General features: G+C 38.8%; 1 protein-coding gene across 2 annotated transcripts in view; it reads right to left on the bottom strand.

Annotated features, from left to right (window-relative positions):
* Nucleotides 1-274: 274 nt before the first annotated feature.
* EPB41L4B (erythrocyte membrane protein band 4.1 like 4B) overlaps nt 275-13,294 on the bottom strand; it is a 178,641-nt gene continuing 165,621 nt past the window's right edge. Inside the window, exons 23-25 of one of the 2 annotated variants that reach the window (XM_054058998.1) lie at nt 10,855-10,923; nt 6,707-6,870; nt 275-5,365 (exon numbers count right to left, since the gene is read on the bottom strand). In XM_054058998.1, coding sequence (XP_053914973.1) covers nt 5,296-5,365; nt 6,707-6,870; nt 10,855-10,923 — 303 coding nt within the window. In that variant the 3' untranslated portion in view covers nt 275-5,295. The remainder of the gene's footprint in view (nt 5,366-6,706; nt 6,871-10,854; nt 10,924-13,294) is intronic. The other variant, XM_054058999.1, reaches the window with a different exon arrangement.

Here is a 13,294-nt window from a genome sequence, read left to right as displayed (position 1 = left end):
AATTGTGTTAAGACAAAAAATATTTACAATGAACAGGCTTCGTGTGTTGTTTGGTTTTGTTTGTTTTTTTGTAAATTTTCCTTCGTGAAGTAGTTTTATTACTTGGGGTCCCGCAGGCCTGTGTGAAAAGGAAGATTTCTACCCACCCATACCACTTCAGCAGGGCTTTTTGCCACCTTATGAGCCCCAGCTGAAAGACTAGCAATGTGGCATGTTTTGTGTTTCTCTACCTTGGTCCAGCCAGTTGTTTTTCCAGCTCTGGTATTCAGCAAAGTGTGACCCAGCTGATGACCCAACAGATGACTGGCATCCCACAGGACTGGTCTGTAACTTTAAGCTGGGCTTTTTGAGGATATTTTCTGGGGGTTGGGTTGTTTTTTTTTGCATGGGATGTATTTTGTTTATGAAGGTGGATCCACTTAATTAGCAACCAAATGTTTCCTTTAATTGGCATACTGCCCTGTGCCTCCTAAATTACTGGTTTGACTACAAATTGCTCAGACTCTGTGATTCATTTTTCATCTTATTTATTGCAGGCATGAATACAGGAACAGGTAAACAGCTGAGCCGTAAAAGTTTCTCTCTAGGCATGTTTTCAACAAAATGCCATCATACACTGTCTGATGATACACGCTGCTACTCAGATGAAACAAAATGGTGTGAGCAATCTTACTTTAAAGCTGCCATCCACCAGTCAAAGCTGCAGCTGCCCAAGAAGCCTTCTCCTCCACCTAATCTCTCCCTTCCCTCCTTCTCCATGTCATCTACAGGTTCTTTTACGGCACTTAACTTTACAAAACACAGTTGTGAGGCTGATCTTACATGCAATTACAGATCAACCTCAGTATATTTATTGCAAACTCCTTGAACATTAGGACATTAAAAAAAAAAAAAAAAAGAAATAAATAATAATCCATTGCATAATTTTGACTAGGTTTTTGTAGCCAATGAACCAGAAATGTATTCAGAAAAAAAAAAAAAAGAAAAAAGAAAGTCAACCAAAGGATATTTGTAAACAGTTCAAATAAAACATGACGCTGCCTCCAATGAAACATTTCACTGCATTGCCAGCTCTGTTTCAAATGGGCACGTAGGCATCCTGTTGTAAGAGAGTTGTGAAGCCACAAACTGAAACTTCAGAGGAGTTAATTTTCAAATATTGCACTTTCAGGGCCTAAGTATGTTTGAAAAATGAAAATTCTGCATACACCGTTGGTGCTGATAGAGATGTGGGATCTCAACGTTACTAAAGAAAACCTAGATATTCCTTTTAAAACAAAATTGTGAAAACAGCTGAATCACAAACAAAATAAAAGCACAATTGGTTGGCTTCCATAAGAAATTGCAATATGAGAAAATATTTAACTCCTTGCATGGTTATTTAAATGGCCAATAAATTTTGCTGGAGTCACCTGAATATGACAACATTGCATTCTGCCACTTAGAGACTTCACACTGGAAAGCTGGGGTCTGCTGACTGGGTCAAAGCATCGCTTTGGGCACTGTTAAAAGCCAGGGCCACCCTCAGTAGACTTTGCCGGCATGGTTATAGCAGGAGGTTTCATTGACCAGCTACTCCCAGACTGGGCACAAATCTAACAATGCATCTGTGTCCTTATGCCACTGTAGGCTTCACCAGCTCTCTGTTTTTCCCATAAGTGATAAATGCTGTTCTGACAACAGGGTGTAGCTGGTAGTATATTTACACCTAACGCGCAAGTCTTTTGCTGGCAGAGCTACGCTGATCACAAATCATACCTGAAAGCACCCCTGAATGATGTAGCCGTGTCAGCAAGGGTTTGCAATGTAGACCTAACCAGAGGGATGGAGAGCAGGATTCATCTCACTTAACTTTAAGCAACATAAAGGTAGACATTTAAGTCAGAGGCACCTCCAGAAGGCAGTTCCTTTGTTCTCCCATCAAATGAGAGTTGGGCATATTAACATTAGGTGAGATGAACCCTTTTCTCAGGAGAGCTGAGGAGACAAACTCTCTTCAGTCACCCTTTCCTGTTACCAGCTCTGGACACTATGCTTCAGAAGGCTGTTCAAATGCGTTGTCTTTACACGTGTCAATGTACATGATAATGATAGCCTGTGCTGGGCATCATGCTGCCACAACTACATATGCAAGCTCATTAAAGCTAGCTCGGATACTTCTGCACTATAATATAGACATACCTTCGGGCAAAGTATCCTTTAACACCTGTTAAGTTAAAGTCTAGGGGCAAATTTGGACTATCTGCCCTTCAGCATGTGTTTACGTTGACATTGTATTGTCTACAGTAGTTTTGGGTAACAGGTGTCCTAACACTGTAATTCCCAACCAGAGGTAAGCCAGAAGTGTTTATTCAGAGAATGTGAAAACTGAGATGCTTAAGCGTGGCTGAAGAAGGTATGTAGTAAGAAAGAACAAGGTGATGACACTCTGCAGTTAAAAGTTTAGTTTTATATCAGTCAAACAGTTTTAATAAAGCTCCATTAGACTGCAGAAAAGGAAACAGTGGCAGCCAGTAGATAAGACACTAAAACAAGACAAGGCAACGTAGTTGGGGTTTTTCTGTGGAAAACATCTGACGGGAACTAAGTGGCCGTGCAAGCCTTTCCCCCCTCTCCTAGTGGGAACCAAGGTGAGAGGAGTGTCTGCTCTTCCTCAGCTATGCCAAAGCACTCCTCAGCTATAAAGGTCCCTGTGAAGTAACCTTGATTCACATTTCTTGTTTTCCAGTTCCAACTATTAGAGCTGAAGAATTTTTATACAATGGGAGAAAAATTGTTGTATTTAAAATAATAAACTAATAGCTTGTTTATGAGCCAGAACATCTGATGGGCTGGTCTGAGTCAGGCATTCGTTTTTGCTGAAGGATTTTGTGTATGTGACCAGACTGCCCTAAATGCAGGCAATTGAATCTGTTTGCCCCCAAACCTGAAGGCATTTCGGAAGTTTCTCAAAGTCCTCTCTATGGCAATCAGTACAACTGAACTGCGTGTTCAGATCTGAGTTTTTTTTTTCTCATTTTCTTTGACAATGACTTTGTGAAACCTCTACCAGATCACACACAACTGAGCGTTGCCTAACAGCAGGCGGAAGACCAGTTTGAGCTAGTCAGTGCTGTCGCATTCTCAACCTTACTTTGCTTTCCTCTCCCAAAACAGCACCTCTAATTAAAATTTTCTTTTATTTGTTCTTCACAATGTTCACTTTTACTCAGGCACAGACAAAATCTGCTGCTGCTTCACCTTCCCTCAGTACCTTCTGGGAAGTGGTGAGAGAAGAGTAAGAAGACATGGAAGATGCAGCCTCTTGCATCTGTTGCATTTTAGCCTCCTTTCTGATTTCTTCACAGGGGTTTAATGTTCCTAATCAATTTTTAGTGACTTTGGATTGATGGAGTAGTACATTAAAATACAAGGAACAGAAGCTTTCTGTAACTGGAAGGTGGACAGTGTACAAGCATCTGATTACCCAGCAAAGTCACCTGAGCAATCTGATATCTGCAGCTCAGATGTATTTCTATGGCTCCTTGTGCCCATTCCTCATGTTGAGCTGCTTCATTACATTTTGTATTGTGAGTTTCTACTTAACAGTTGTGCTGTACGTTTTGCCACATTTTAGGGCGACCACAAAGGTTTGGGTTTGGTGGATTTAACTGAGGACCCTAATGTTAATTTCTTGTCCTGGTAAATGTAAAATAGACAAGTCATTTTATACCTCCACATTGCAATCTGCAGTCCTATGATGCTGTCAACAACTCTCATTTCAGAAAAAGAGCACAAACTAACTCTGAAGGAAACCCAGTCTCACAGCAGTCACTTCCCAGACTCCACACAAACAAACTGCTTAAGCTGATATAAAGCCATCGTAATCAGTATCAAATTAAGGGCAATCATTTATCTTAATACAAATAAGAGAACGTAGTATACAGAGTAACAGAAAAATATATATCTTCAGCCATACAAAACGCACAAATGCTTTCCTGTTGGAAGAGTACATTGTAGCTGACAGTCAGTTGTTGGTAGCTTTCTAGATGACCCTGCACTACTGAACAGGGGGAAATGGAGAACTTCCTCCTTTTTTTTTTTCCTAGGACATAGTTGGTAGCATTACCTGTATACCATAAACACCCTCCCTGGGGCTGTGGTTCTGCTAGCACTGGACCACCCACCCCATCTGATGCCTGAGATAGCTCCACTGAATGTCGAGGCTGCTTGCCTGCTGGAGGTGAACAGGACGTATAGCCAGGCATACCCTCCACAGGTTTAACACTAGACACGTGCTGATTAGTAGAGTGAAAAAAATGGGTATAGACACACCTATGCCATAAACTACCATTGTTATTATTCTTTAAAATGATCAATCAATTCATGTCAGTCAGGGAGGTGGTTTATCTACCCAGGAAAGAAAAAAATCCTCCCTGTGCAAGCTACATCCACACCACTGAGGCTCTTCAGCCTTCAGTGCTGGGGCAAAGCTGTCTGAGTGTGGGTGAGCCCTAATACCTAGGCAATCTGGAGAAGGTAAAACCTCACTTAGTTAAAAAAAGTCAGTATCAAGCTAGAAAGTCAGTAGCAAATTTCTTTAAACAACTGATTCTTTTTCATTAATGGAAATACAGCAAGATTTAGTTGAAGGTTTAAGTCAAGATGACAATCTATAGAGATTGTTGGGTGCGTATACCTGTATGGTGGGGTGTCTTTCCCCCTTGCAGCTATTTATATCTCTGAGTGAATATTAAGGTTAGGAATTTAATAAGACAGCCGTATATTTTTTCTGTGGAGACTAACAGTCCTGGGGTTAGGATGTAATAACCGTTCTTCTGCTTTAAAAATGGTTCGTTAACAAATAGCAGTAGCTCATTGCAATTTTCAGTTGTACAAAATGACATATTTTCTGTTACTATCAAAATATTCTGCATAACATTAATTTCTGTGCATTTATTAACATATGTACAGAACAGTGTTTTCCAATAGAAATCAGTATGCTCCTTGCTGATCCTTTTTGCCCTAAATTTACCAAAACCAAACCTGAAATTAATTCTGTTAATAGTATAAAATCTCAGGAGAGATAAAGGATTGAAGGTTTATTTCCCAGCAGCAAATGAATAAAGGAACTTCTTCAAGTTAAAGTCTAGCCAGGACTTAATTTTAACCAACTGTGGTGAATCCAGGCAAGCCAGGAATATCACACATTTTCCCGATGCCGTTATGTTGAGTACACAGAAGCCGAGGAATGTAAACAGACAGAAGGCACATGAAAGGCCCCAATCCATTCTCCATCTGATGGAACTGTGAATTTCATAATTCTGTCATTAAGAGTCTTTTCATCATTTTCTCTCTCTCAAGTTCACGCCTCAGAGTCTCAGCGCTGTGTAATTAAAACACAAACAGCCAATTATGGAAACAACAATAAGTCTCAGATTTCAATTTAAAATAATTAACACTTTCAAAATACCAAAGGAGGGGGGAAAAGGTCAGATTTGATTCAGTGAAAAGGGTGATAATTGATGGCTCTTTCAAAAACAAGTATCAGTTGATATTTCTGAAGAGCAAACAGAGGCAAGAAAAAAGACATAAAAATAGCCACATGTCAAAGGAGTTTAGTATTTAGTCTCACCCCCATTAAAAGCTACTGCTTTCGAAGGAAGCTGGACTAGGACTCTAAAAATGAAACGGCTACAGTAAATGCCATCACAAAAGGCTGGTGTTACAGCCTTCTCCTTCTCAGCATGGCCTGATATTGGATAACACCTATATACTTTGAATTTATTACAGTCATGCATATGTATACAGTCCTGTGTACAGGGTGTGGGAAGCCGAGCCTGAAGTCCTTGCTCTCACACATCAAATACTTGAGAACCTGCAGGCTCTGCAACACTGGAAATGACCTGGGTTAGTGATTCCATTTCTTAATAAATAGTGTGGGGAAAACAACCATGTTCACTGTGTCACTCTGAGAAATAAGTGCATAACACTCATAAAACAGTTTGGAGATTTAAACTGCAGTGCAGAAACTTTGCAGCCCATTCATGGACAGCAGGGGTGGAATCACCCACTTGTGCTTGAGACATTCTACAGAAGCTGAGTTCAGCACTACAGCTTCAGAACTGCATTTTCACCGGAACAATAATTTTTTTAGATGAATTAGCAATGTTGAACAAGTGTGCAGGTGCAAGTAAATCAACATCTGCCAAAAAAATCCACCCTAGGCCTTTTTGTTTTCTAGAAGTACTGAATATATCCACTCCTATGTTTGTACTCAGTAAATTATGAGCTTGGGAAATTCATCTTTGATTAAATTCTAGAATAGGAAGTCAGTATGCAAAACCAGTAGAATTGAAGAATAGAAAACTGAAAGCAGGCTGCCTGTGGAAAGATAGGATGGCTGCTTGTTTCCTAAAGAAACTACATGAAAGACTGCTGTAGCTTGATATTACTAAAAAAAAAAAAAAAAAAAAAAAAGGAAAAAGAAAGAGAACCAGTGCCCATTTTTCATTTAGAAAAGCAGACATCAGACATTTCTCAATTTCAGCTTTTCCTTGTGGACATTTAATTTAAAAAAAAACAACAACAAACCAAATTGCAACAGTAGTCTTTTGTCATCAGGGGAAATGGCACTTCCTGGTAATTATGATAGAAAAGGAGAAATCGGGCTGATTCCAATAGTGCAGAGAGCATCATAGTATTCAGTGAAAAAACTGCACAGTACCTGTCTGCCAGAGAGATTGGTTTATGTGATGTATATACTGTCTGGACCGTTGGATTCGGTATAGTCTCTGGCAAAGATCTCAGAATGGGTGATGGAGTTACTGGTGTTATCTTAGGAGATGACTGTACCACACAGCATTGTAACTTGCCGTCTGTAAATTCTGCCTACAAAAAAAGGTATATAGAAACACAGAAAGAAAAAAAGCATAGATTAGATTTTACTGCTTTTGCTACCTTTTATCATCCAATTAACCGCAAAACACTCAGTAACAACAACTAATAATGAGAACAAAGAGGATGTTGTAGCTATAGCTGCTCAGTGTAACCTCTGTAGATACTGAACAGCCACCTCTTTTGATGGCTCCTTACTGAGGGAAAAGCCTGATGGCAACATGCAGTAAGTGGAATGAAATTCCACATATGGGACTGGCAGTATTCGATACAAGATGTAATTAGTTTGGTGAATGCTGCTTATTTTTATTCTGATTTCCCTAGATCTGATGCAGAATGCTGACCACATGAGATTTCTGGACTGTTCTTCAGAAATCCTATGCAATTTGCTGGTGGGTCCTCTGACTACTCTGTGTTTTGTAACAACCTGGAGTCCGGGTTTCAAAGTATCCATCCCTTTCCCACATTTGCTAACTGAAACATGCCTCAAGAGAACTATTTTTGCAGTCTCAAATGACAGGCAATGTTAAAGCAATATTGGAAGTGCTGGTTTAAGACAAAGAGCAAGCAACCATCTCTTGTGTTTCAGGCCTAACAGCACTGCAATATTACAGCAAAGACTGGGCCAGCCCTATAGACCTGGAGGGGGACGATCTCTAAAAATAAAACAGCCAAACAACCCTGTTTTGCTTTTTGGCATGGACTGCTTTTCATGCCGAACCACAGCAGCTAGTGCCTGTGGCGCATGTATGACCCTGACCTGGGAAAAGCACAGAGCAACTGCAGTTTGTCAGTGCATCAGGACTATTGGGGTGCGCTCCTGCTGGTATCAGTGGTATTTCTGTCTTGACAACTTTTGCTTCTGAACTTGGTTCAGACTTTAAGGCAGGGAGAAATAAAAAGTCACCACCATAAGGTAGCAGATATTTGAATAGCAACTTTCTTTTTCTTTCTCTGAATTGGTTCTCAAATTCTGCAAGCCACACAGGATCAATGCTAAACACAAACAAATGAGTTTAGTCAGTGGGACAATCACTTGAGCCCAGGAGAGAATGGCTGTGTTTGGTTTGTCTGCTTATTGTCATTTTTTAACTTCTCTGCACACATTTCAGCTAAACACATCTGATATGCTCCAAAACAACCTCTGAAGCAAAAGGAATTCTATTAATTCAATTAAATTAGTAAAATGAAAAATGTAAAACCAACTAAAGAAACTCTCCCTCTAACCTTGGCCAATTAGGTGTGCAAATACTGGCTAATACAACTTGTTCAAACATCTCCATCATTTAACTTGTAGAACTCAATCTTTACAAGCTGCAGGAGGTATCAGATTTGGTGTTTCTCATGCAGGATCCCTGTCCTCCGAGGACTGTCAGATCTCACTTCCTGGCATGAGAAGGAGACACCACTCTGTGAGGCTGATGTAAATTCTCCCAGCCTTAATGAAACCAGCAGAGAAATGACAAATTACACTTGCTGAAGATTTGTCCTGAGTCCTAAAGTGTGTTTGCTCTGGATAATGCTTTTACGGTATATATCCAAAGCATCTTTATATATATAAATATATATCTGGTTGAACAGTATGTTTGAGCCAAATATTTAACTGGTCTAGACAGATATCATTTAATTAATTTGAACCTATGTGACTCATACCAGCCTGAGAATATGATCATCAAGCTTGTAATTTCTCTACATAAATCTCCAAAATTCATAGGGGTTCCTGGTATGAAGCTTATTTTTAAACTTTCCAGGCAACAAATTTCTCTGATTTTCTCTCTGATAAAATCAACACAACTATATATAGCACCAAACTAGAAGCCTTATACAAAAGGGAAAGTCTTGCAAATGTCAGTCTTTATAGTTTTTTTCCCCTCAATAACATTTGAATGTTTTGTTCCAAGCAAAAAAAAAAAAAGAAGAAAAAAAAGTGAAGGGGAAGCAAGGAAAGAAAAACAAAAAACAACTAAGGAAAAAGATTAATGAATGTTACCATCTAGGACTCTGTGTGACTAGACAGTCGGGGTTAGGTCTGCAAGTCCTAGCACTGATCTAGACCTTTCCCTTACAGCTCCCACCTGTGGCACAGCTGTCTTCAAGCCCCTGGCAGAGCTAATGCGTCAGGATGAACTGAAATGCTGCTGGGGAGAAGCACGTCTCTTTGGGCTGGGATGGAGGACCATGAAACACAGGACTAAAGTGTAATTAACCTCCCTAATTATTTTCCAATCTTTTTGCATTCCTCTAGGGAGCTGCAATTTTACCACAGATATTTGTACATAATTCTCTTAAAGGACTGCATGATGGATCACACACTACTGGATTTTTATTGCAATGTTTTTTTAAAATATTTGCAATCTAGATTCTCCCTCCACCCTGCCCAGGGAAATGGGACTCTATGGAGAGAGAAGGAAATTTCAGAAAGATTAGTTTGAACTTCACTTTGCTTCTTCTCTCCCGACAGAGCACAACAAAAATCCAACGTTTGAATTTGCTATGAAACAGCCGTTTTCTTCAAGATGAATATTTCTTTAGGGAAGTATATCAGGGTAGCTTCTGTTTATATTTTAAAGTTCTATCACCCCAATGATGAAAAAATATTTTATATAGTCCTCCTAAATTTTACTTTCATCATAACTGTCATAAGCAGTGAAATAATTTCCTGACAATTGTCACTTATTGGTGTTAAAGCAACTCTGGGCATATCTTTTGCCTTATATATAGTACTATGAAAGATACAAACACTGTAACTTTAGTTTAGCTTTTACCACGATTGTGCTATCCAGACTTCACTGACCTAGTGAAAAGTTGTTGTAACATATTCCTATGTGTTTTCAGGTACCTTTAATTAGACCTCGGCAGTGGCACTGACAGCTTGGGAAGCCTAACTAACTCTAGCTTTAAAATACATATTTGGAGAAAAACAACATTTAGATCAAATCTCACGATCAGGTTTATTGTGAAAGATAAGCTTCTTTCTTTATATCATTAAGTACAGACAGTTACTACACACGTCCCAACAGCGATTGAAGTTACTTATCTCTGATTATATGCCAGATATAGATTGCTGCTGCCAGCATAAGTTAAGGTTAAAGTCTGAAATGCTTCATTTTGTGAATATAATTTAGAAACTATACGTCAGTTACTGTGTTTTATGATTATAATCAGATACTCTTTCTTATAGATCAGAATCACTTCACACTCTGAAAAGGACAGAAAGGGTTATAATCAGATCCACATGACATACTCAGTTATATCAAGTCCTCCAAAAACATTTTCAAATGCTCTGAATTGCTTGAATAGGTAATTCTGTCGTTATTACATGATGCCCCTACCCTTAAAGTAGGACTTACTTTTAAATTGTCAAATAATTGTTTCATGCTTGTACGTACCTTACCTTACCAAAACCACTAAATCCTGATTTCCATGGAAGTTTAACAAGATTTAGGTTCAAACTCAATCTAAGTTATTAAGTAAACATGAGAGTCTATATAAGGATACCACTGTAGTCATCAACACACTAATTTTAATTCTTCCTTAAAATTCACATGTAAATTCAACGAAAATTAGGCCGTTTCTTGTGACGGCACAGCAGGCTGTTTCAGGCAGGAGGCCATGCAGTTGCTAAACAGAGGACTAAGACTTCCTACCTCTTTATTGTTCCTTGGAAAGGTACTCTGGAACTTCACAAGTGTCATTTACGGGCCTGAACTGAACAACATTTTGGAACGGACTGCAGTAGCAGTGAGCCTTGACCTTTAACTTTTAGGCCTCTGTCTAGTAAGCAGCAATGTCTGAATGCAGGCAAATTAATTATTTGTATAATGGGAATCTTTGACTGATTTTCACTCTAACTTCTACTTGGAATTTATCTTTTTTTTATTTTTTTTGAGGAATGCTTAGCACATGAGTCTCTGACACTTAAAAAATCAGTTGGAATTGTGTTAAATACACTGTTTTTTAGTTGCATGTTCTACTTACAGAAAACTGTGGTACTGTTGTAAAAGGATCGAAAAAAGGATTAGATGTATCAGCAGGGAATGTCTTTATCTTTAAAAAAGATAAAGAAAAAGGTGTTACTGTCAGAGCATAAAAATGCAAAAGGAAAAAAAAAAGCAGCAAAGCATTGCAACTACAGTAACATATCCAACAAATTAGAGCAGTTCAGCAGTGCTTGGACTAGACAAAAAAAGACCTTTAAAAATGCATACAGAAACCTGATGATGAATAGTCAAAGCATAAATATGAAAACTTAAGAGATTAATTTTACCATGGAAGTAAATGGTGGTGTAAATATGGAGCTGATTGCATACAATGCATCTTCCAATTCTGTCAACAGCCATTGGATCATTACCTGCTTTCTTCAGCAAGCACTACATTTTAAAATATGTAACACGTACTGCAGGAACAAATTCTGCAGTGCAGGAACTCTGGCTAAAGAACTTGTGCTTTGTATGGTTTAGACTTCCAGATTTTCAGTTACACACTTGCTGCCTATGACAAACAATCACAAAAGGTGAGATCAAAAGGAAAACATATATAAAAAAAGGACCAGGAACAACTGTTTTTTTCAGGCAGCTAAGAAGTCCGGTGCCAAGAGGAGGGCTGTGGATAAAGGATAACCTTAGGAGGCTCTTTCAAAAGGCACCTGGAGAGGGAGAGGTGAGAGCCCAAAACATCCATGTGCTGGGAAGCCTGATAGCTCCAAGAGCTCAGTCCAGGAGCGCATGGTCACTGGTTTGACCAGACCCTGCTGGAAGTCGCTTCTGCCCTTAAAATAATTTCAAACATTAACTGAAGTTAAAAAAATATTAAAAGCAGCAACAATCTCTGTCCCACTTCATTGTGAACACTGTTTTCTATGATTTTCCTCTTTAGAATGCAGACTTACTCATTCATTCAAAGGCAGGACAACATTTAAAAAAAAGATATCATTTTGAGCTGGACATCATGCTTTCCGCTTGGAAAAAGGCATTTTTTTTTCACTGTAAAGATATGTTTTTCACTTCAATATTGAAACTTCTGTACATTTGGTTTTATGTCTTCAAGCACAATTCACTAACTACAGCTATATAACTACTGTTTAATAATGAAGAAAGCTATCTGTAGGAAGCCAAAGCAAAACCTGAAATTATGACATCAAATATAATTAAGTAAATGTATAGTGTTTATTTTGTAAATAAAACCCCAGAAACATTATAGGGATGCCAAGGGAAACTAACAGCCATCTATGGGCCCACTTCTGCAAACATGCGGAGTTAATCTTGGCATTCATTGTTGGACTTCTTACACAAGTATTATGGATGGCAAAGATAGAGTTAAGCATGTAAATAACTATTTAATAGAAAAAAGGTGTTTATAAGTCATTTACACAAGCACAAATGAACAAAGAACTGTGCAAGGGAGAAATTATTTTAAATCACGATTTTCACTGCAAACACAATAAAGAAAATTTCACACTCCTTTTATACTCCTATATTACTGCCCATTAGCAAAGCATATGTATTCTACATCGCTGATTGAACCTACTCATTGGATCAAAGCAATAGCTCCTTGCAAGTTTATAATGTCACACCCAGAGCCAAGTCTGTCAACACAAAACATGTACAGCTGTAGCAAGCTTCATTCTTCTGAGAAAATACCTGTAAGCCTGAGTTGTCATTCTCAGGTTATAAAGAATTTACAGTAAAATGTTACAGTACAAAACAGAAGCACATTCCATTGCAAACATGCTCTTTGAGCCAAAGGCAAACAGGGATGGGAAATTGGTTGCTCATATGCAGCATGAGTTTGATATGCTACAGCCAAAATCTCTCTAATTTTGCAGGTTGGTCTCATTATGGAAACAGTTACTGAATATAGAAAAGAAAAATGACGCAGAACAATATTCAAGAGCCCACTGAGATTTGGCACCAGAGGCATATAAGAGGAGTCAGCCCTGATTGCACGCTGCGCCGCACAGCCGTGGAGAAGACTCTTGCAAAATCAGTACTGCAATCTGTAGAAGTGCCGGAGGCCAGCCTATGTATCAAATACAGTAAAACCCAGTTAATCTGGTTTAGTTATTGGTTTGAGTTCCTCTCTTGGGAAGTTCTGCTTATTTAAGCTCAGAAATAAGACAATCTCAACAAATGAAAGGGTTTCTCGGTTCTAAGCCCACCAGTTTCCAGCATTTTAAAGGAACTGAAAACTGAAATGAAAGAATAGAGGGGAAAAAAACATACTTGTGTTCAACTTAAGAATGATAAACAGAAACCATCATGCTCAGCCTTTAGGATTTACTCTTTCTTCCTCTAATCTATTCTTTCTTTGAAAACTGACCATTGCTACTCAAATGGCGTGATAGAGTCTACTGGTTTGTGCCAGGCCTCAATACCAGTGCTGCTGTCAGCTCCCACATGCAAAGTACAGGCACACTATT

Source organism: Cuculus canorus, chromosome 2, assembly GCF_017976375.1.
Source record: "Cuculus canorus isolate bCucCan1 chromosome 2, bCucCan1.pri, whole genome shotgun sequence".
Taxonomy (NCBI): Eukaryota; Metazoa; Chordata; class Aves; order Cuculiformes; family Cuculidae; genus Cuculus; species Cuculus canorus.
The sequence above is the reverse complement of the archived record's forward strand: the minus strand, read 5'-3'. Positions and strand labels throughout refer to the sequence as shown.